The following is a 25,744-nucleotide window of genomic DNA, read 5'->3' as shown; positions in this document are numbered from 1 at the left end:
AGAGATCTTTTTCAGGGTTTTGTTGCAAAATGTAATCAAAACAAACAACAAGAAAGCCACCCCCTCCAGACATCTTACATCAATTATGTAGATACATTCTTGTGACTTAAGTTATGAAAAGTTACAAACAAATTCAATACTTTGAAATAAAGGGAAAGAAGAAATCCACAAAAAAGTGTTTTCTTACCACTTAGAAAAGAGCAACACTATAAAGTATATAATGCATAATACTTTGCTGCCTCTTTCTCAAATTTAATTACATTATAGCATTTTATACATAAGAGTTTGAAAGTACTTTTTATTGCATTGGAGAACATTTACAATAATAAGTATCTTTAAATGGCCTCAGTATAAATTTACTCATAATAAAATAGCACCTTATTTCAGTGCAGCACTTGCAATAAGACACAAAAATAGCGTAGCAATGTTTTTCAATCACTTTGTGATCCAAGTCCTTTTTTCTGTTTTTTGCCAAGATTTTCATACCTGTTGTGAAATCTGTAATCTCAAAAAGCCATCTCTAGGATCTCAAACACAAATCTTACCCATTCACAGGCAACATTATCTCAATTCAGCATCTCAGTTGAGAGATGGGTGAATTGGTCTGAATACAATAACTCCAGCTCCCTGCATTTGTAGGATCAAGAACCAAATTAATTTTGAGGTTCAGATATGACTGGATGCTCCCTGTCCTGCCATTCACATCTGCTATCAGTGCCCTGCAGCGGCAAAACCACAGTAAGGCTTTTCTTTTTGCAGATTCACTATTGCCACGATCCAATTCCCCTTGAAATCAGCGTCTGCAATTTCTTCTCACGTACACCAGGGTAACTCCATTGGCTTCAGTGGAGCTGCTTTTTCCCTGTGGAAGTGACAGCTGAATCAGGCTCCTACTGCTGTCACAGAGGTCTGGATCAGGTCTTAGATTACAATAGTTCATAGAAGAACCCAAACAGTAGGACCCATACCTGAACCTGAGTTCACCTTTTGCATTTCCTCCATCTCCAATCTCAGTAATAAGCTTTTATTGCAGGAATGACATAATGTAGATGCCATGTTTTAACATACTTCTAAATCCAGCCTGAATGCTTAAAACACAAGTAAACAGATTATTTTGGAAAATATACTCTATGAAGTCATATTTCAGGCACAGCATTTAGCACCATATGTATTTAAAAGCATCCCTGGTTTTATATATTCATGAGGTACAAATATGTCATACATAAATTTTACTATAGACTTTGCTTACAGAGCTTGTATTTAAATGTTAAGTTTGTCCTAAAATCTCAGCAGTGATATAGACTTGTATATGGCTTTCAATAATGAAAATTAATTACAAACTTCAAGCTAAAATTCTGAGTGCAAGCTACACAATAAATATGTTTTACCTTATTAGCATGGTGGGAGCAATTTATAGGACAAAACACATTTCACTGTGACTGAAATTTTACTATTGCTTTTTTCAAGGACTTTCAAAATACATAGTTTATGAGTCTTCTGAATATTATTTTAAGACTTCACACCATTCATGGTTATATCTGAATATATAATGTTGAAATCTAATATACAAATGCTATTGTACAGGTTAATGTATCAACTTCAATACCAAATTATAAATTGCATTACACTAATGTTAGTAACTATTGCTTGTAATATCTAAAGAATTATGTTGCGCAGTAATTTAAAACATTTTCAAAGCAGCTTTCAATTTGTTCCCCGGTGCTTCTTTTACGATGCACAGGTTGACTATTTGTGTGTGATTACATTTTCATGTCAGTCTGGATATGCAATATTTGTTTGATCAACCAAATTGTCAGACAGTAACTCTTGTCCAGGCTCCTCACTGGATATCAACAAAGGTGCACAGAAGATATTGATTAAGACAGGTCCTTGTATATAACTATGTATTTGTTCACATGTAAGCCCCATTTCTATTAATTGTATATGCAAGACCAACTACTGAAAATTCCCCACCATTAGTTCCTCTGGACTTCCATGGCATAATATGGAGAACTGATATATTTTGAGGAAAACTATCTTGTACTTTTTTTTTTTTAAAGTGAAATTCACTCTGTGCAGATAGCTAGCACAAGGCATATGTACCACTTACATTCCACTCAAACTCAGGCTTAAGTGGTGCACAGGAGTAAATTTCACTCTCTATCAGGTAAGGATTCTTATGACTATAGAAAGCATCTTTCATAAATGAAGCTGATACTATTTTCAGCTCAATTAAAAATGTAACTTACAAAATAATTATATTAATAAACATACTTTTCATAACTCACTGACTGAAATATACTGTACTCTCCTTATAGAACCACTTTATAGTAGTTGGGAGTTAAGATTTCTGAAGGTTGGTGAAACATAGTTTTTAAAATATCATTATTATGAAGGGGTTTTACTTAGCTGTGAACTTTGATGCAGTAGCCCTATAACAATGTTGTAACTGAATTAAGAGACTGGAGTGGATTAGGGAATATTGGTCAAATACTCTGTGTATCTCAGTAGAATACAAAATTAACGTATATGTGGCTTTATAAGTGATGTCTAGAATAAGGATGTAAATTGTCAACGTTTAATCCAGATTTTAAGGTCCGTGTGATCTTGTAAAATCTACAGCACTTACTGATTTTATAAAATATTGTACTTATCTGTGCGTCCGAGGTCAAATGTAACCCAAAACAAGAATGACTGGGCTCTGCCCTACTCCATTTTTATACAGATTTTCACACTGTTTTCAACAGAAAGTTCTGAGCATGGTTTGTCAGAAAGATAATTTCCTTCACTGGAGAGATGTTTTTCTTTCGATTCGGATTTCAGTATCTTCTTTGCAATGGAAAATGTACATGAGTCCGGATTTTAAAATACCTTGTTTCTAGACTTTTGTTGGCCCTATAAAATCAGATGTCCCTTAGAACTATTCTTCTATAAATATAGTTTGTGAAACTATGCTAATGACCCAGCATTTGAGAATGTAGTTTCAATATCATTATGTCAGTTATGTGAGAAACTCCATGCATGACATTATGAAATGGCCTATTGTCAGTAAACAGACAATGACAAAGAAGATAACTATGGAATGAAATAGGAGGGAAGCACAGATTTTATAAATTTAAAGAGTAAGTGCAGCACAGTGATCTCCCTATTAGAATTTTTAACTTTTCAAGACAAAGTTCCAAAGCAGAATCAGGTTCTAAGTAAGGCTATCGATTAATTGCAGTAAACTCACGTGATTAACTAAAAAAAATTAATCACAATTAATCACAGTTTTAATTGCACTGTTAAACAATAGAACACCAATTGAAATGCATTAAATATTTTTGGATATTTTTCTACGTTTTGAAATATGCATTAATTAAATTTGTGACTAAACTCCTGGGGGGAGAACTGTATGTCCCCTGCTCTGTTTTATCTACATTCTGCCATATATTTCATATTTCAGATGATGACCCAGCACATGTTCATTTTAAGAACACTTTCACTGCAGATTTCACAAAATGCAAAGAAGGTTCCAAAGTGAGATTTCTAAAGATAGCTACAGCACTCGACCCAAGGTTTAAGAATCTGAAGTGCCTTCCAAAATCTGAGAGGGATGAGCTGTGGAGCATGCTTTCAGAAGTCTTAAAGGAGCAACACTCCAATGAGGAAACTACAGAACCCGAACCACCAAAAAAGAAAACCAACCTTCTGCTGGTGGCATCTGACACAGATGATGAAAATGAACATGCGTCGGTCCACACTGCTTTGGATTGTTATCGAGCAAAACCCGTCATCAGTATGGACACATGTCCTCTGGAATGGTGGTTGAAGCATGAAGAGACGTATGAATCTTTAGCGCATCTGGCACGCAAATATCTTGTGATGTCGGCTACAACAGTGCCATGCGAACACCTGCTCTCACTTTCAGGTGACATTGTAAATAAGAAGCAGGCAGTCTTATCTGCTGCAAATGTAAACAAACTTGTTTGTCTGAGTGACTGACTGAACAAGAAGTAGGACTTGTAAGCTCTGAATTTTACATTGTTTTATTTTTGAATGCAGTTATTTTTTGTACATAATTCTACATTTGTAAGTTCAACTTTCATGATAAAGTACTTGTATGAGGTGAGTTGAAAAACACTTTCTTTTGTTTTTATAGCACAAATATTTGTAATAAAAATAAATGTAAAGTGAGCTGTAGTTTACAGTTTGTGTTCTGTGTCGTAATTGAAATCAATATTTTTGAAAATGTAGAAAACATCCAAAATATTTAAATAAATGGTATTCTATTATTGTTTTAACAGGGAGATTAATCGTGATTAATTTTTGTAATTGCTTGACAGCCCTAGTTCTAAGTAGTGTCTGCAAAAAATGTACACATACAAGTAAATATGCATGTCCAAATTCTGCTTTTCCATCTAAGTCAGCTAATTGCACATGAAAATGAACATTTGTGTGCATGCATTTTTGAAGGTTCAACTTTGGACCTAGGTTTTGAAAATCTGTCCCCTTATTTTAAAACTTGTAGCTTGAAAAAAACAACTCATCTCTTTCATGTGAATGATCACAATATCACAAGGCTAAGGGATTTGCCATAATGTTCTACATGTGGGCAAGTTGAACAGATGAGTCCATTCTCTCTCTCTTTCTATAAATCCTATTGATGCCAATGAGAGATCCATGCAGAATGAGAAAAGGAGTACACAACTTCCTGGCAAATTATACTGCACTTATACATTCTTTATCCCCTTTTGGAGACATCTCCCTGAGATGTGCTTTAAATTTCTAATCAGAGTCTCAACATGATGAGATTGCAAAGAATCGTGCTACACTACTCTTTCATTCTGATTTTGCGAAAACCCAAGCTCCGTAAAGCTAGCATGGAATTAGAATATAGTCTTGTAAAAGGAAACCAAACTGTTTCTCATAGTATAACACCATCCAACAACAACAACAACAAAAATCCAGCAGGTCAGGTACAAACTTCTTTTCTATTCTATAACTTTTCTTTAGAACAGTGCACTTTTTAAAACATTTCTCATTACTACAATGTGTATGAATTTTAAAAGAAAACTTTCAGTCAGTGGTTGAATTCTAAGATTCAGAGAAATCCCATGCTTTTAAATCTTTATCCTCCCTGCCTTTTGGGAGAAGGAAAACAACACATTTAAAATTGAACTTATGAATCTAATATTTAACAACTTCCAATGGCACAGTACAACATATAATAACCTGTAAAGGGCTTTCAGTAGAGTCTTTCATGCCCTTGCTCACCTTTACATTAGATCTACCAATGTTGAAAGATAACAGTATAGAATATATCCACCATGGTGAAAAGCCTAAAGTGACTTGATTGTTTCATCAGTGTATTTACATCAAACATTTTAGTGCAGGTATTGTAGTCAGCAGTGCTTGTAACTTCTTGGCAGAACCTTTGAATTGGGAAGCTACATCCACTTAGTAGATAGTTCCAAAAGGTAGCTCTTTGTCAGAGGAATCAGGTTTAAGCTCTACTGGTGATTCTATAGGGTTTTCATTGTCTATGCAGTCTGGACAGCATTTTCCTTCCAGCTTTGTGGGGCTCGAACACTCTACTGAAGAACACGTCTCCACAGTACAGGTTATTTGGCCATTCTGTAAGGTAATGTTTAAGTATTAGCATCTTTTTTTCCCCAAAAGAAAAAACCAGGATGGCACAGTCTCAATATTTTTTTACAATTTTCCAGTGTGTCATATTAAATACAAGAGCTGAAAGAATGCAGACGGTCTCTGTCATGCAGACGGTCTCTGTCATGCAGACATGTATAAAATGAGATGGTGTACTTATGCACACAAATAAGTGATCATTTTCCTAGTTGTAAGACCAATTTGACAGGTTTCTGAGGTTAATTAGAATGCTCACACCCAAAAAATTATTGAGGAGTTCTAACTCGTATCAAAGAAAGCATTTATCTATATAGGTTATATTCAAGTCAATATTAGATCTTGGGCCAGACATTCAAAGGTACTTGGTGCCTAAAGATGCGGAGAGTTGCCTACTGGGATTTTCAAAAACACCTAAGCAGGTGAAGCACCTAACTCCCATGGGTTAGATAAAGTCCAGGAAAAAATGATACCCCCAATCCCGCAAAGACTTATCAATTTATGCAGTAGTCCAATTGAGATGAAATAGTTCCATTCACTTCTGCGGGTAAGTCTTTTGCGGGATCAAGGCCTATCAGCTGGAATCATTAGATACAAAAAAAATCAATACAGAAGGATTTAGGAGTTGAAGTTTTGCATATATGTATGGAGTGAAATTAAACCCTCTGCAGATGGCCCATGTTGTACAGACACTATGAATCCCACTTAAGTCTTCTTATGTAGAGGACCTGCAAAAATACATGTGTACATCTTCAGCCTTGTCTTGAGGGAGTAAGTGACTCTTAAATGGAATGTAGGCCTTATGCCAATTGTAGATTTGAGCACATGGAAGCATTATGTGCACATCAATGGCACATCTAAAGAGTCTGAAGTCAAGAAAGATGATGAGTGGGGAATTAAGCATTTCTCCGAGGGTGGCAGAAGTGATGCCATCCATGGACAGGAAATTGATGGTGGCTGTTGCTGGACCATACATCAAAGACCTACCAAATTGCTGGGAGCCATTTTGTGTAGCCAAAACTCACCTGTTTTTCAGGTGAAAGAATGAGGAGAACTGAATTTGATTCAGAATGACATGGAACTGTTTGTGTTAAATAAACTAATCTATACATCAAGGAAATAGCCTACCTGTTGGTGTGCCTATTTGTGAAAAAGTGAATTTAGCACTCACAAAAAGAGAGAACCCAATTAAAGCTACCTCACTTCTTCTGTAAGTGATTTCCACTTATTCAGTATCAGAGCTAAGTTACTGCAAAATGGTATCACTAATATCAGATTTCTTCTTTGGTATGCACATTTTGCATTTAAGACGAGGTGCACATTAGACTCAATCTGAAATATTTTCTCCTTTTGTTTAGCTCTAGTTATGACAAATGTTCACTGAATTTCTCCAGAAGACTTATGTTCCCTATTATCATTAAGCTACGGACAGTTGTGAGGCACACTTTTCTTCCTTAATTCATCATTGCAGGATGCTTCAGCTGGCATGATACCAAAGGAAAAAGAGAACTTGATAGCAGAGGGAATGTTCAGCAATGCATACCTTACAGCTACAGCTAATGCAGTCTTCCTTCATCCAGTGTTCATTTTCCTTACGCTGAATCCCATCATCATCCATGCAACCTTCCTGCCTCAGGCGAGCCTCCAGCTTGTTTATCTGCAAAAGGAGTGAGGAAAGGTGGGATTGGAAAAGATGGAAACTCAGCTGAATGAGTCATTATTCTGAATAAGAACATACATTAAAGCTTCAAAAACTTTCAGACATTTATTCAGTTTCTTACCACAAAGCTTTCATCTCAGCTTAATCAGCATTTCTATTTTTGCATAGAACACATTTGCCATTCAAAAACTACTTGATGATTAAAATATTTTATTTCCTACTTGTATTGTAACGGATGCCTTTTGTTCAGCACTCACAGCTCTGACACTCCCCGGGTACCTATTTCATGATGTAATTTGGATCAGTGATCAATAAGTGATGAACTTCCAGCAAAGAAGCTGGATAGCACAATGAGACTTCTACTTTCTGGAAACTTAGGGGGCATGGGGCCCTGCCTGAGGTCACAAAAGAAATGTATCATGGTCTCATCCTTGTTCATGAGGGTCACTGGTTTGCACCACAAAGCCATGACAATTTAGCATGAATGACAGTCACTGCTCCTTTAAAAAAGGCCTACCATTGGAATAACAAGGATGCTGATGTGTTCTGGAGGCAGCTTGCACAGAATCTCTCTCCACAATTCTTAATGTCCAACCAGTGTTATTAGGCCACACTGGCAGGAATGCCAGATCAACAGAATGTTTAAAGAAAAGCCAGGTAAGGTAACAGTAGCCAACTTAAGATAACTTTGTGTAATTTGGAAGGGAAAAAAGGGAAAAAACAAGTCTTCAGAAAAAATAAACATTAAAAACTGAGGCAAAATGATGAATGAAAGTGCAGTTTTATTGCCAAGGCACAGGTCTATTCTCCTCATTCTGAATGTTTCCCTCCTATTAATATTAATGACTCACTGCTACAATCTAACACAGAAAGGAGAAGTCATGCTAAATGCTCTCTGTACACATTTTTCAAACTAATTGGTGAAAAATTATATATTTTCCATTTACTGTAAAGCCCTGATTCTGCGGTGGGTTCATGCTAACCAATCCCATTGCAGCGTCAGGTCATGGTTACAGTTCCTAACTTAGCCATGCCCAAGTGGTCCAAGGGAACTAGTTCTCTTATAAATGAATGACACTCAGGTCAGCTCTCTGGCTACCCCTTTGCAGGATATTGCCCTGAATCAACTGCCTGAAAGCCTCCTAACCTAACCTAACAGACTATCTGAAGAAGGCCCCAACCAGATGGAGCTACATTTGTACTGGGATCCAGCAATGCATATTGCAGTAATGACATGCACTTATTTCAGAAATTTCAGCTGTTCTTTAGTGGGATATTGCCTGAGGGAGGATGAGGTACAAAATGAGGCGTAGGATATCCCAAGGCAATCTGGTTACAGAAAGGACCCTCTGTTTGTGTAGCTGACCCTGCCTGTATAGAAAGGCATGGAGAAGCCAGCTGTCTCCATGGTACTGTCTCATCACTTCCTGGACATGGCAGAGGGGTCTCTTAGTGATTGGAATCCTAATGTGGGGAGAAGGCAAGAACTTTGAGCTTACGCAATTCCAGTTCAGTAGAACACCGGTAACATGGACATAGGAGGAAATATAATTCTTACCTGTGGAGAATTATTCTTCACTTTTGATTAAATAAGAACCCATACTAAGCTTCGAGCATATGCTCCATGCATTATTTTACATAATATGAAAATGTACTGTACCCGAGCCTTGCTTCAAGTACATTGTTTTATATAAATAACTTCTACTTTGAAGATCAAGTGTTTCTAAATTAATAATAAAAATAGCAGCAACCAAGTGCTGTCAGACCTTTTGCACCCATTAGCTGTTCATACTTAAAAAGGGAGTGTCAATATGTTTGCCTTGATACCTGCTCATTTTTTTTGACAGAAGTACTAACTTGACAGCAGACTGTGCTTTGGAGAATAATTTATCTTTGAAACCCCAAGTCACACTTAAGTGTTTTCCTAAATGGAAAGTTGAAGTTTAAAAGAGAATGAAAATGCATAAATTAATTCACAGGTTATACAGTGTCAAACTTTTTTTAAAAATGATTTTAATTGAGGACCTCTGACTTTTTACAATTGAACGTATCTTCCTGTCCTGCTGTAACTTCTTGCAAAATTCCTCTCTTGGCACCATCCCAACACTATGGAAATTGACTGGAGCAATGTGAATAATAAAAACCGTTAACACAGCAGTAACACACATGTACTGCATGTGTTTCATATGATACTGGAAGACTATTTTTTAGCTTGTTAGTGCTCCAGGGTAGGGTCAAACTTCTGTGTTTATACACCTCCAGCACAGTGGGACCCCAATCATGATTAGGGCCTTTGGGTGATAACAATATAGAAATGAATAGATTCATAAATTCTAAATCCAAAAGGGACCATTGTGATCATCTAGTCTGACCTCCAGAGTACCGTGAATTAATTCCTGTTTGAACTAGAGAATCTCTTTACAAAAAAAAAATTAATTACCCTCACTGTTAATAATGTATGCCTTATTTCTAGTCAGAGTTTGCCTTACTTCACCTCAATACTAATTTCAGTCAAACATATGACAACTTCTTTTTATTTACATGAGAAAAGTGGTTTTATTTAGATGTAGCAATGTTTCACAAATCTGACCCAATTGTTTGTGCAGTTGCTGTGAAACTACTGCATATCACTCTTCTACCATGGCATTCAAAAAAGAGGGGTTGTTATCAGAGTGCAAGATTAAGAAATAATCTGCATCCCATAATTACTTCAGTAATAACTAGGTTTCTTGTATTTGAGCAAAAGAAGTTTGATCTATCAGGGAGATCCTGCAATGAATTAGAATTGTCATTTGTGGGACTAACATTCCTTAAAGACAGGTTTCAGAGTAGCAGCCGTGTTAGTCTGTATTCGCAAAAAAAAAGTACTTGTGTCACCTTAGAGACTAACAAATCTCCCCACTGTATTTTCCACTGAATGCATCCGATGAAGTGAGCTGGAGCTCACGAAAGCTTATGCTCAAATAAATTAGTTAGTCTCTAAGGTGCCACAAGTACTTTTCTTTATTCCTTAAAGAAAAAGCAAAAAAGCCAACAACATGGAAATATACCTCCAGCTATTGAGCTGAATCTCCCACACTAGTGGTTTTAATTATAGTAAAAATAAGAACTCTGCAGTCAACCACTTAGATCCAAAACTGTAATGCATAGTTTATGAGAAATCTATGGCAACAGTTCTATCCTTATATAAAATAAAATTCTTTTCATGCTTTAACAGGTACTAAATGGAGTTAGTGATGTTTTGATAAATTTCAAACATATTTCTGCATCACTGCAATCATCAAAATATTGAGCTGTTAAATCAATGTCTGCCAGCTGCATACTGTATGTGCAAAAGGGTGGAAAATCTGTCGGAGTACTCTGTAGGACAATGGAAGAACATGGGGGGGGGAAGAATTATCTACTGATACTCTGTTTTGTCTTATTGTTAAATTTTATGATATTTTTAAAATAAAAAGATAAATAACTGCTGAGCCATCTGTTCATAGGTCATGTGCCTATGCCAGAGTGGGGTGAAGACAGAACTACAACAATGCTGTTACAACAGTACCATGTGACCAGGGCTTCCCACACCTACTGCCCTAGAACCTCTGGAAAGGAAAGTTCTGCAGTGAAGTAATGCTCCACTTGAGCTAATAGAGCCTCAGACTATTAAGTGCATTCCCCAAATGGTGGATCTATCTAAGCACCTGTCCCCATCAACCCACACAATGTGTAGATCTTCAATTCAGCTGAGGGCTCTCGGCCGGGTCTGAGGCTGGGATGGGCGAAGCCATAAAGGTGGGTTTTACCACAAAGAAAGCAGGTATGATCCAGCATATATACAATACAGTCTTTACATCAATTAAACAAGGTGTCATTAGTTTGAGACAGAAGCCAAATAAATCACAGCTCCTGAGAGATGATTTTCTCCATCACATTTTAAGCATGGTAACCATTAAATACTGACATGCATATGACAGAGCTTTGAAGGGAACTATAAGGTTATAGGTTTCAGAGTAGCAGCCATGTTACTCTGTATTCACAAAAAGAAAAGGAGTACTTGTGGTACCTTAGAGACTGACCAATTTATTTGAGCATAAGCTTTCGTGAGCTACAGCTCACTTCATCGGCTGCATCGGAAAAACAGGCAGCACACAAGTTATATTATGATGTATAAGCATCACGAAGAACATTAGGTGTAGGTAACGCAGTATGTGCTCTTAATGTTCACAGTGTCCCTCACTGGTTATCAAATTGTATTGTAGCACAGGTTATCTGTGGAGAATTCTCATTTGGATGTTGAGGTATCAGGTGTTAAGGACTCAGACTACTCAACTGCTACAACCAGATATAGTGAGATTGGTGAGGATCCTGTACCAACCACTACAGTGGACTTGGAAGTTAAGCCTCCAGACACAGATGCATTATCAGAAAACCCTTCTGCACCTGCTATTGATCAAGGGCCAAAGTTATTTCCACTGTACCATTCCAGAAGATCTCCTAAATCTAGAGACAGTGTGGACTTGTAGCAGTAAGGCAATTATTCCACAGAGCAGAATAAGCCCTTATAATTGCCAGACGATTAGGGTAGGCTACCCCAACCTCTTAGTTAGGATGTTTTGTTTTGTAGCTACAATGTTAATGTTTTGAGTTTATTATTAGTAATATTTTTAAAGGGGTGGAGAGTAATGCTGTAGGTATTTTTGTTATGCTTATTGCCAACTAGTAGCCAATGTGTTTAGAGTTATTTGCTGTTGGAAGACCTAAGACTGTACTGAGCATGCTCCAGTGTGTAGAGTGGTGGTGGGGGGGGGAAGGACGTGAGGCTGTTTTTCCAAGATGGAGGCCAATTAGTTACCTGTATGAACCTGTACGAGAATTAAATTATTCATTTTTCCCATTCTAATCTGTTTTGGGTCTCCATATACTTCAGGAATCTACTACTTTAAATTATAGCTCATAATAATATACAAATAGACAGGCAGTATCATCCAAACAAACTTGTCCATCTTAGCGATTGGCTGAACAAGAAGTAGGACTGAGTGGATTTGTACGCTCTGAAGGTTTTAGATCATTTTGTTTTTGAGCACAGTTATGTAGCAAAAAGATTTACATTTGTAAGTTGCACTTTCACGACAAAGATTGCACAACAGTACTTGTATGTGGTGAATTGAAAAATACTATTTCTTTTGTTTATCATTTTTACAGTGCAAATATTTGTAATAAAAATAATGTACACCCTGATTTCAGTTACAACACAGAATACAATATATATGAAAATGTAGAAAAACATCCAAAATATTAAATAAATTTCAATTGGTATTCTATTGTTTAACAGTGCAATTAAAACTGTGATTAATCGCAATTAATTTTTTTAATCGTGATTCATATTTTTTGAGTTAATTGTGTGAATTAATGTTGATTAATCAACAGCCCAAGAGGATTTACTACCAAACAGTTTGTGAAAAATCCATATGCTCAAATATGTTAATAAATACTATTTGTCAAATAATTACAGACAATTACTAGGGAATCACAATCTATCTGTGAACAATTCAAGAATAGCAAAAAGCCAAAGAATTAATCTTAAAAAATGGGATTGCAATTAAGCTATAAATGATTGATTTTTGGTGACTCTCTTTAGACACAATCCTTGCCACTGATTTCAGTAGGAGTTATGGACCCCATTCTGCTATAACTGATTTCAATGGGAGTTTTTTGCTATTGGCTTTGGTGGAATGATTGGGTACCACAGGCCAGATTGTGAGAAGCCCTTGGGCGTGTACATAAGAGAGAAGGTTAGTCAAGAAGCCTTTTTCTCTTCTGTGGGTGTGCAATCACCTGTGTCTGTATTACTCTCTTCATTCCTTATGCTTTGTGGAACGTGGAAGTGCTTGTTCCTGATCCTCCATACTCCTCCACTCAAGAAGCAGAATCGGACAATGTAGGAGGAGGCATGTTTTTTTGCCTTGCCCATAGAGCTCCCCACTTGACGAAATGGATGGAGTACTTTGCACAACCCTCATGTACAAGCTGGAAGAGCCTATATTTCCTTGAAGCACAATGGCAAAAATGCTACAAGTTAGCCCTATATGTTTGTGGGAGCAAGTTGCCCTACACCATGGAATGGTTGTGCCTTAGAAACTTTGTTAGTGTCCTTCTGTAGCATCTCTGTTACTGTGTGAGGTTACATTGGAGAGGCAGAATCTTCTCCAAAGTGAAAGCTGATTTCAATTCCTCCTTGTATCATAAGAACAAGATAAAAAAGAAAGCCCTTGTGTTCGGATAGTTATCACTATGCTAGGATTAGTTCTGATCATGTTGGAGTAAGCAGTATAAAGAATCACAAGTCTTCAAAACTGCTCCTTTTCAAAATTTCTGAATGTTTCTTTATATCTTGTGACAAAGTTCCTCCTCTACTTTCATGGGTCTTGCGCTTATTGGCAGATTTGCTCGCCTTGGAGCTTCACAGTAGCCCTCAATTTGGCCGTTTTTGTGAACCCACAGTCCAGGTCAACTCCTCCTGTATCTGACCAGGAGTTGGGAGGTTTGGGGGGAACCCAGGCCCGCCCTCTACTCCAGGTTCCAGCCCAGGGCCCTGTGGAATGCAGCTGTCTAGAGTGCCTCCTGGAACAGCTGTGCGACAGCTACAACTCCTTGGGCTACTTCCCCATGGCCTGCTCCCAACACCTTCTTTATCCTCACCACAGGACCTTCCTCCTGGTGTGTGATAATGCTTGTACACCTCAGTCCTCCAACAGTCCACATTCTCACTCTCAGCTCCTCGCGCCTCTTGCTCACAGCTCCTTACACGTGCACCACAAACTGAAGTGAGCTCCTTTTTTAAAACCCAGGTGCCCTGATTAGCCTGCCTTAATTGATTCTAGCAGCTTCTTGATTGGCTGCAGGTGTTCTAATCAGCCTGTCTGTCTTAATTGTCTCCAGAAGGTTCCTGATTGTTCTGGAACCTTCCCTGTTACCTTACCCAGGGAAAAGGGACCTACTTAACCTGGGGCTAATACATCTGCCTTCTATTACTCTTCTGTAGCCATCTGGCCCAACCTTGTCACAGTCTTTTTATCAGAATCATATTCTATCACATCATTCTAAACATAGGTACTGGATAACCACTGGTAGCTTCACTGTTGTTTTTTAAACTAAATATAGAGCTTAAGTGTCATGTATATATAGATGCAGAGAGATTATATTGGATATTGACAGTGACTTTTGTAAAAAGAAAAGGAATAGTAAAACATGCTGCCATTATTTGAAAAGCAGACATGATTCTCCACCATGAAGTTGATGGAGAAAAGAAAAAGCTGATAGAAATATACCCTATGTACCCATCAAAAAATGTCCTAATCGAAAGCCCATTGAAATCAATTAAAAGATTCCACTAACTTCAGTGGGCATTGGATCAGACCCTCAATGGTTAAAATATAGATTTTTGGAGTGAAATATTGCTTGTTCACCTGTAGAACGACTACCAAACACTGATACTGTGCTATCATAGAATCACAGAAATGTAGGGCTGGAAGGGACCTTGAGAAGTCATCAAGTCCAGCCCCCTGCACTGTGGCAGGACAAAGTAAACCTAACTGATTGGTATTTGTCCAACTTGTTTTTAAACGCTTCCAGTGATGGGAACTCCTTGGAATCCTATTCCAGAGTTTAACTACCCTTACAGTTAGAAAGTTTTTCCTAATATCAAACTTAAATCTCCCTTCTTGCAGGTTAAGCCCATTCTATATCCTTTTTGCCTCTTTTTGAAAGTAACTGTAAAGAAGATTTCACAAATTATGTGTGCAATGACAGCCAGATTTGGAGGCTGACTGAAAACTATGCAGGGAAACAGCAAATGTGTTTCATTTGACAAAATTGGGGTGTAATTCATTACATAACTTGGTAGGAGAAAGCTGGCATCTATGGAAGAATGGAAATTTCTTGGTGTGCTGTGTCATATTTCCTCCAAACATTCTCACAACACATAGTTCCATTGTAATTCTCCTCCCCCTCCCTTTCAGCAAAAGGTGGATTCTGGTTATCAATTCTCTGTAGGTCAATTTTGAATGAGTTTGGTATTTCAATTAACAAGAAATAAATGAAGATGAGATTACATATGGCACACTCTTGGGTGTATAATCAATATCCCTACTATATACCTTCCATAATAAACTGTATTATGTTAATACGGGCCTGTGAACTGTCAGTTGCTTATAAGCAGATAAATTGAAAGTGTGCATTCACTTATCCTAAACATATTTCTCTTTACTAATATGCAGGTACAGAACATACAACATGTCATTACATATGTGTTTCACCACTAGTAGGCTGAGAAGTTGCACAGCTGAAATTGCACACTAGAAATCACTGATGTAAGTATGTGTTCTTCATTTAGGTTCAAATACTCTCACCTGCAGAGAATTCAAGTTCATTTTCTTTATGCAGTGGTTCTTTGTGTGATACAGAACATACCTCTCCTATGACTGGAGGATCTCCTGTGACCCCAACACAGGACAAAGGTTGGCTGGTATATCCACTAGCCATGTGCTTCCCCAATCCACATTTGGTGTGGAATCTTGGCCCCAATGGGTGAACTCAATGAGCGTTATGCCATTGATTTGACTGCAGCTAGGATTTCACCCCTGGTTTTGTGTCTTGCAGGTCATACTGCCAGTCACTGCTTTCATGGCTGGTAGAAACTTGGGAAATTTCACTTTCTTCCACCACTCATATGAAAATGTACCACTGACACATACTAGTTGGGCAAAAAAGAATTTCCCAATATTATTAGACTGTAAGTCAAAAATAATAGCAGTAATAATCGTAAAAGTTTTTTTTAAAATAGTACCTATCAAGTCCCCTAATGCTCCAAGTGAGCTACATCATCATGAAAATGAATTAAAATAGAAGACAAATATAATTTAGAAAGCCCTTAAAATTCAAATAGATAATGCTTCTGAGGATTAGAAAACACAAATATTTATCACCTACAGTCAGAACAGTATAAATGTAAAGCCATCTTCAATGGGCCAAAAATGAAAGCTTTTCAAATGAAGCTGCCTTGAAATGCAGATTGTATATTATTACACAATTTCAGGTACATGTATTCATGATTACTATGGATGTAGAAGCCCTCTACACCAACATTCCACACAAAGATGGACTACAATCCATCAGCAACAGTATCCCCGATAATGTCACGGCAAACCTGGTGACTGAACTTTGTGACTTTGTCCTCACCCATAACTATTTCACATTTGGGGACAATGTATACCTTCAAACCAGCGGCACTGCTATGGGTACCCGCATGGCCCCACAGTATGCAAACATTTTTATGGCTGACTTAGAACGCTTCCTCAGCTCTCGTCCCCTAATGTCCCAACTCTACTTGCGCTATATTGATGACATCTTCATCATCTGGACCCATGGAAAAGAAGCCCTTGAGGAATTCCACCATGATTTCAACAATTTCCATCCCACCATCAACCTCAGCCTGGAACAGTCCACACAAGAGATCCACTTCCAGGACACTACGGTGCGAATAAGCGATGATCACATAAACACCACCCTATATTGGAAACCTACTGACCGCTATTCCTACCTACACGACTCCAGCTTTCACCCAGATCACACTACCCGATCCATTGTCTACAGCCAAGCTCTACGATACAACCATATTTGCTCCAACCCCTCAGACAGAGACAAACACTTACAAGATCTCTACCAAGCATTCTTACAACTACAATACCCACCTGCTGAAATGAAGAAACAGATTGACAGAGCCAGAAGAATATCCAGAAGTCACCTACTACAAGACAAGCCCAACAAACAAAATAAAACAGAAAGCCACTAGCCATCACCTTCAGCCCCCAACTAAAACCTCTCCAACGCATCATCAAGGACCTACAACCTATCCTGAAGGACGACCCAACACTTTCACAGATCTTGGGAGACAGGCCAGTCCTTGCTTACAGACAGCCCCCCAACCTGAAGCAAATACTCACCAGCAACCACATACCTCACAACAGTACCACTAACCCAGGGACCTATCCTTGCAACAAAGCCCGTTGCCAACTGTGTCCACATATCTATTCAGGGGACACCATCATAGGGCCTAATCACATCAGCCACACTATCAGAGGCTCGTTCACCTGCACATCTGCCAATGTGATATATGCCATCATGTGCCAGCAATGCCCCTCTGCCATGTACATTGGTCAAACTGGACAGTCTCTACGTAAAAGAATAAACGGACACAAATCAGATGTCAAGAATTATAACATTCAAAAACCAGTCGGAGAACACTTCAATCTCTCTGGTCACTCAATTACAGACCTAAAAGTCATAATATTACAACAAAAAGACTTCAAAAACAGACTCCAACGAGAGATTGCTGAATTGGAATTAATTTGCAAACTGGATACAATTAACTTAGGCTTGAATAGAGATTGGGAGTGGATGGGTCATTACACAAAGTAAAACGATTCCCCATGTTTATTCCCCCCCTCCCCCCGCCGTTCCTCAGACATTCTTGTCAACTGCTGGAAATGGCCCACCTTGATAATCACCACAAAAGGTTTTCTTCCCCTTCCCTGCCTCCCCCGCTCTCCTGCTGGTATTAGCTCATCTTAAGTGATCACTCTGGTTACAGTGTGTATGGTAACACCCATTGTTTCATGTTCTCTGTGTATATAAATCTCCCCACTGTATTTTCCACTGAATGCATCCTATGAAGTGAGCTGTAGCTCACGGAAGCTTATTCTCAAATAAATTGGTTAGTCTCTAAGGTGCCACAAGTACTCCTTTTCTTTTTGCGAATACAGACTAACACGGCTGCTACTCTGAAATCTGCCCAAAACAGTATCTCATAAAAACTTGAACATAGTTATCCAATTTGGAGCTCCCAATTTCTTTTAACAAAACATTTTGTACTTTGTCATAATTATGATTTCTCATACAATGAAAGATCCAGCTAAGTCTAATTAAACTAGCTAAAGGCACATTCACTTTAGGTACCCTGCCAAGTTTAATGTTGAAGAGATAATGACAAGACAAACCTTCTGTTTTAGAGCTTCAATGGTCTCATCAACTTCAGCAGCAAAATGGCTGAAATCTTGAGCAAATCCACTGGATACTATGTCAGTTAGATGCATTGCACTGGCTGCATTTCTATGCTTGTGCAAATCCCCCGGGTGTCTGAAATACAAGTTAAATTTGCCACCAGAAAATGGAAAACAACAATCCGAAGAAATGGTTTCACATTGGAATTATAGGACTATGCTGAAAATTAACAGAACTTTGGAAAAAATAATCTGAAATGACATTGTGCTTTTGATATTTTATTTCATGAGTTGAAAACTTTTTTGAAATATAAAATGAATGTCATGTTACATTACAGATGCATTGCTACATTAGTCAGACCTCAGAAGTATTTATTTTTTTCTGAACAGCTCCCCTCCACACCAACAACCCCTTGACAAATGAAATGTCAGACATTATGCAATGCATAGGTGGGAAAGGTGCTATCTGTATTATGTATTCATGACAAGAACTACGTTAAGAAAGTAATAAGCACAGCTGTCAAAAAAAATCACACCTCTCAAGCAAGACAAGTTTAAAGTAAGCCAATCCTACTGAACACAATGAGAACAACAACAAAAACGGTTTAAGTTAGGGCTTCTCTTCACTACCGTGCTAAATCGCCACTGCTTCCATTGATATAGTGGCACAATTTAGCACACCTGGTGAAGACACATTACATTGATGGGAGAGCGCTATCCCGTTGACTTAATTACGCCACCTCAATGAGAGGCGGAAATTTTGTCAAAGGGAGAGCGTCTCCCACCAACATAGCGTGGTGTAGACCTCACTTTAAGTCAATATAAGTTAAGTTGCTCAAAGCGTGTTTTTTTCATACAGTAAAATGAAGTGCCATCCTTCCTTTGTTTTATCTGTATGAGCAAAAACTGTCCATCTTCTGATTCATTTTGAGTCATCCAATACTATATCCCAACATATAATCTGGTATAAATATAGGTCCCTAAAAGCATTACAAACAGGCAGGATCCTCAGTGGATATAAATCAATGTAGCTCCTTTGAAACAGCTGACTTAAGTGGAGGCAGCATGATTTATACCAGCTGAGGGTCTAGCCCTGTATATTCACAGACGACTACATTATAGTTCCAGTTACACATAAAGCAACTATTCTCGCAAAGCACTTGACAAAAGTCAACAGCTGTCTTAGAAAGGTATGGAATATTTTTATACCAAGCGTGAGCTATGTGAATTGATAACGGGTATCTAAAACAGAGGATCTGTGTGACAGGAAAACACTATATGAAAGGAGATAAATAGCAGGATTCAGTAGTAAGACTGGTTCTGTTAACTTTATAACATATGGGAGTGACCTGAAATTCATCATACTGAAAAAAAAAACCCTGTGAAACTTACTGAAAATGACAAACAGGAAAGTGGGGACAGTGAAGTCTAACAAAACACCAATAGCATTCAAAATTACTTGGCAAGTTTAGGAGAATGGAGCGTTACTGACAGTTGCCTAAGCAATTCAATGTAGAAAAACTGTTGATATTGTAATGAGGCTATTGAAAGAAACATGAAACTAACCACCCTCAAGAATCACAAACATTGCAAAATATTCGTGTAGTAAGAATACGTGGGTAAAAGTCCATGCTTAGGAGAGAAAGAATAAACTAATATACCAGGATGTATAAACAAAAACAATTAATGAATTTGGCTATATTGGAGGAAATTACCAATGTATGACAGACTGGTGAGCCTATATTCAGAAAACTTGTAGGCTGTTCATGAAAGAAAAGTCTAGAAATGGAGAACATGTAAAAGAAGGCAAACTAGAATGAATTGAAAATATTGGGTGTTTCACTGAATTATTTTTAAACAACAGTTTAGCAAGCCTATGGATTAAATTCTACCACCAGTTATAGCTGTGCAACCGCAATGAGAATACAATTTGGCTGGTGGCCTGTATTTTCTGAAAAAAGGAAGGAATGGATAGGGGATCTCAGGGACTTCTGAGGACAGCAATGATAGATGTTATATATCACTGTCACAGGGTGACTGACCCCTTTAAGAGGGAGCAGTGTCCAGTGCACCTGTGGCTGATTACCTGCTACTCAACTGGGATTCAGAGAAGGCACCTGGGCCTTATAAAGGGGAAGCTGCTAGTAACTAGCTCCTAGAAGACGCTACTGAGAATAGAGAGGGAGAGAGAGACAAAAAAATCCAAAGTACAGTCCCTAGAAGAAGGGCTGTGAAATCCTGGATTTAAGGGAGAGTTTGCTGCCTGGGGAAGCCAGGATTTGAAGCTCACAGCCTCAAGCAGGAGGGCCATGAAACCCCTGAAATCAAGGGGTAAGGGACAAAAGCGTTTTTTGGTGGAGCCAGGCAGTGTTTAATAAATTAGAACCCAAGAGAGGAGGATTATTATTTTCTGGACTCTGGGTGTAAATAAGTTATTTTTGACATCTCAGAGGAAAACTGAGGCAGGGTGCCAGGCCTTGGACTGGAACCTGGTGACAGTCACATTATTTGAATTAGTGTGAAATACAAACAACAAGAGGGAATTAAGATGATCCAAGGAAGGAAATTCAGGATGAAGATCTTTACAGAGAGAATTTTGAGTGGAAGCAGTAAAGGATGAAAGCACATTCAACTACTGGAGGTGCTGTCTTCTAGAAGAGATGTAAAACCGAGATTCTGATAATTTATGGTCATAAAAGAGCCACTGACACTTTTTCCAAAGTGATAGTCCCAGTGTTCTGAATATTTACATTATGCTTATGTTGAACTTATTCCCAAAGTTTCTATTTTAAAATCAGCATTATTTCTTTATTTTAAATCAAATAATTACAAAACACTAAACTCAACAAATGAACATTACCTACATAAATGCAAACCCAAACATTATTTCTTTCACCATCAGCCTCAATCTCTATATTCAGTCAGGCATAAATTATTGTCCTGATCATTAAACTCCACCGGTTGAAAAACAAAAGTATGGACGAAAGAAGAAAAAAATAGCATTTCAAACACTACAAGGCAATCTCAGTGTAAGTAATCATAATTCCTCTAAACCAATACTGAATTAACCCACAAAAGGTAGTGTGTTAGATCAGCTACAGACAAAAACAAGGAAAATATATTTTCCCAAACCACAAAAAATCATGATATATAAAAAACACCCCTTTCCTTGGCATCTCCCATTGGGTATTATAGTAATCAGAATGAGTCGCTTGAGGTTTGAAATTTCATAGTGACAATGTTCAGTAGCCCTTAAATGACAGTGTAGTACAAAATAGCTAGTAAAACACCCATGCCTATGAATGAAAACTCATAGCCATTTTCATTGGTAAAAGCTCATCATCATCCTTCGAATCAGCAAACCCCTACAATCTTTCAAAGTAACATTTTTGGTAACAGATTTCACTATCTGATTCCCATATGATTTGACTTTGATTTAGCAAATTTCTAAATATTTTCTTTTAATATTGGTTTTCATTAGCAGGAATGACTATTTTGAACTCGAGTGTAATTCATCTGGTTTAAGCATGTTTCTTTCTCGTTTTATCTAGCACAAAAAAGTTCTCTCTTAATGGACACTAATAATAATAATAATAATAATAAACAACAACAACATAGGTAGCTCCTATACAATGCTCTTCATCAGTAGCTTTCAAAGCACTTTAAAGATGGTGTAACATTTAATAGCCAGGTCACTTCTTAGCTTCTAACAATACTTATAAACACCACATTTTACTGTTTGCCGTGAACTGAATGAAAGGGAATTTTAACACCTAATCAAGTTAAAATCAACTAACCTTTGCTATGTTCAAATCAATTTTGTGAGTCACCTAAAGTAATTAGACTATTTTTAAATGTAAAAATGGCTTAGTAATGATAGCAATAATCAAAAGCTTAGATTGGAATAGCAGGATCTAAGGTCCATTGTCATTCATCTCAAGTTGAAAATGACAGACAATTTATTCAGATATAATGAAAACTAAAACATTCAAAAGATCTCTTTTTCTCACACACATTTTCTACATATAAAAGATTAATAAGCAAAGAGGTTTTGAAGACTAAGTATAACTAAAATCTTTCATGTACACACTTTTCATGCTCATCCCAAAGGTGGCTAGTTCATATACACATACCTGCTTCTTGTACTGATCTCCTCACCCCTTTTGTGCTTCTCTTTGGGATAACTGTATTCAGCAGATTGTTTGCTCCTAAAGTGGTGTGACAGATCCCCAAACTGTCCCCTTGTCCTACAATCTGTGAACACAATAATTCATACTAGTATTATTTCTGAAATAAGATTTTCACAGAAAAAATGCACAAAAGTTGTAGTATCAAGTTGGTTTTATGTGACTTATATAATCTTCAATCCAGCAAAACACTTAAGCACATGCTTAACTTAAAAGCATGTGCTTAAATTCCATTGACATCAATGGGTTTAAAACCTGTGCCTAAAATTAAACATAAGCTTAAGCACTTTGCTGAATAAGGGCCAAACATATTTGTATTTTATGTACCTGCTTTTCTACTTTTGTTGTACTTTTAATCTTCAGCAGTGGAAAAAAAAGATGGGCGAAACTATTCCAAAATTCATTCTTAAAGACTACTCATATCAAGATATGATATTGCTATATGCAACATACAGCATTTTGTGGGGGGGACTTCTATTAATTGATTTTTTTATAGTAAGACATTACAATTACATTGTCTTGACTTGTAAAGATATGTCTCTTAATACAGAATTAACAATGTTAAGCAACATATAGCATATTATTGTATTATTCACATTTCTCTCACTTTTTCAAAATTATTTAATCACAATGTTAACATGGTGCATGTTATACACACCCACACACACAAACTGTTCATAGTAATTTTTTGGGGGGGAAGCTGAATGCTTTCTTGGTGTGTTTAGCAAGATGAAAGCCTTTTCTGCATTTACAGTTAGAATGTAGCCCTCCTTTTTAGCACTCTTAGAATGCAGTACAACATACTGGATTTTTCTTAGGTTATTTAAGAGCTTCTACCTTTTATAAAGAAAGTTTGGCTTTGGTGCCCTAATTTAAACATTATTGTCTCTAATATCAACGCTAGTATTTTAAAATCAAAATCTTACAATCCATATTTATTAATAAGATAGCTGACACAGATCAGAGACTGCAAGACCAGAAGGGACCACTGTGATCATCTAGTCTGGCCTCCTGTATAGCATGGGCCATAGAACATCCCCAAAATAATTCCTACCGCATATTTTTGGAAAAACACCCAGCCTTGATTTAATGAATGTGCAGTATATACAGTGGTCTTCTACTCGTGCATGTATGCTACAACATTATCAAAGGCTATGTCTACACTTAAACCACTACCGAGGCACAGCTGCAGCTGTGCTGCTGTAGCGAGCACTTCAACGTAGACACTCACTACAGTGATGGGAGGAATTCTCCCATGGCTGGAGTTAATCTACCTCCCCAAGGGGTGGTAGGTAGGTCGACGGAAGAATTCTTGTATCCTGAATTCATCCATCGACATAGCGCTGTTTACGCCAGTTGGCATTGTACATCTCTAAGGCATGTGGATGTTTCACACCCCCGAGAGAGGGTGTCTGCTGATGTCAGTTTTCAGTGTAGACCAGCCTTAAAACCACACCACAGAAAAGAACATTCCATAGAAACAGGTTTCAGAGTGGGTGCCATGTCAGTCTGAATCAGTAAAAACAACGAGGAGTCCTTGTTGTGTCTTAGAGACTAACAAATTTATTTGGGCATAAGCTTTCGTGGGCCAAAACCCACTTCATCAGATGCATGGGGTGGAAAACACAGTAGCAGGTATATATATATACACAGTACATGAAAAGATGGGAGTTGCCTTACCAAGTGCGGGGTACAGTGCTAATGAGACAATTCAATTAACAGTAGAATACCAAGGGAGGAAAATTCACTTTTGTAGTGGTAATGAGGGTGGCCATTTCAAAGAGTTGACAAGAAGGTGTGAGTAACAGTAGGGGGAAATTAGTTTTTGTAATGACCCATTCACTCCCAGTCTTTATTCAGGTCTAATTTGATGGTGTCCAGTTTGCAAATTAATTCCAGTTCCAAATTAGTTCAATAGAAAGGTGCTAATCGCCTACATTTTTCAGGTGGCAACATTACGGAAGCTAAAAACAATTTGATTATTCAGATTGCTCAGTTTGTACATTTAATTATCTCATTGATTGTTATGATTTTTCCTGGCTAATAATGAAATACTGTGTGTATAGTAGAAATGGCATATGTGCGTGTGTGTTTGAAGCTACTGATTGGTGGGTAACTTAGGATCTTTTTCTCGCATGCAAAATACAGGCCGTAATGAGCAAATGATCTGTAAGAAGTCCAAGATTATCTGGATCAGCTCTGTTTGGATTGGCTGACTTAAACCAACCCTTAACATTGAGGAGCTGGCAGACAAAGGCTACAATTTTCAAATGGACCTCTAAAATTGTGACTGCTATTTTGCTAGTATAGCTATTGCACACTTTTTTTTAAAATGCAGACCAATGCCCCAATGGGGGGAAAAAACCATGTATGACCACAAGATGTGCAGGTGCAATTTTAGAAATCTCATTGAAAATTTGGCTTATAATATCAGTGTAAGAATCTATGAATTGCAACAGTCATCACCACATTGAAATGTCAACTCCGAAGATCCTATATTCTGAAGTCTTTCCCCAGACCATAGGCACTGTAGCAGGGGATTTACTACAGCATATTTCCTTGTGCTGCTAACCCTTTCCCGCTGCCTACCCTTGAATGAATGACAGCTACAACAGAAGTCCTTCCCCTGCTATCATCTGATCTAGTGAAACTGGTATCATCCTTGCATACACAATACTTGCAACACAAAGTGAGTTGTGTTCACCGAGCCCGACCCTAGACATCTAATAAATTACTCACCCCTACAAGAAAGAGATTAACTTTTGAGGTTCCTCTGTTATTTTTATTTCCACTTATTTTCATGAGATTTATGTAGATTTTGCTGCACCACACTGTGCGTTCTGGGGACCATGGAGAATCAGGGAGCCTTGATCGGGTGTTAGTTAACCTCTCACTGCTCAGGCACAGTGGAGAATCTACCCTCCAGCCAGGGGTGAATGTAACTTAAATGACTTACTGGGATGCAAGGCGGCCGGGGTCCTGAGGAAGGTGGTGGGGGTCGGGGGGGGGCACGGCTGTGGGCCTTGGGCGGAAGGCGCAGGCCCTCGTGCAGAAGGAGTGAAGCTGGGGCCAAAATCCCCCAGCCAGCCCTTCAGCGCTGCCTGGGGCTTTGGCAGAGATTTAAAGGGCCCGAGGCTCCGGTCGCAGGCGCGGTGGTGGCAGCAGCGACTGGGAGCCCCAGGCCCTTTCAATTACTGTCAGAGCCCTGGGGCAGCGGTGGCAGGGGC

The 25,744-nt window shown here is 38.1% G+C and overlaps 1 protein-coding gene across 6 annotated transcripts in view; it reads right to left on the bottom strand.

The window, feature by feature from the left end:
* Nucleotides 1-349: 349 nt before the first annotated feature.
* The window catches only part of PXDNL (peroxidasin like), a 295,520-nt gene continuing 270,125 nt past the window's right edge, over nt 350-25,744 (bottom strand). For 4 of the 6 annotated variants that reach the window (XM_073331210.1, XM_073331214.1, XM_073331211.1 and 1 more), the window contains 4 exons: nt 22,464-22,584; nt 18,328-18,466; nt 7,169-7,282; nt 4,209-5,616 (listed from right to left, as the gene is read on the bottom strand). In XM_073331210.1, coding sequence (XP_073187311.1) covers nt 5,440-5,616; nt 7,169-7,282; nt 18,328-18,466; nt 22,464-22,584 — 551 coding nt within the window. In that variant the 3' untranslated portion in view covers nt 4,209-5,439. Of the gene's footprint in view, nt 1,089-4,208; nt 5,617-7,168; nt 7,283-18,327; nt 18,467-22,463; nt 22,585-25,744 lie in introns of those variants that run through there. The other 2 variants (XR_012157221.1, XM_073331212.1) reach the window with 2 other exon arrangements.

Source organism: Lepidochelys kempii, chromosome 2 (genome assembly GCF_965140265.1).
Source record: "Lepidochelys kempii isolate rLepKem1 chromosome 2, rLepKem1.hap2, whole genome shotgun sequence".
In the NCBI taxonomy this organism is placed as follows: domain Eukaryota; kingdom Metazoa; phylum Chordata; order Testudines; family Cheloniidae; genus Lepidochelys; species Lepidochelys kempii.
The sequence above is the reverse complement of the archived record's forward strand: the minus strand, read 5'-3'. Positions and strand labels throughout refer to the sequence as shown.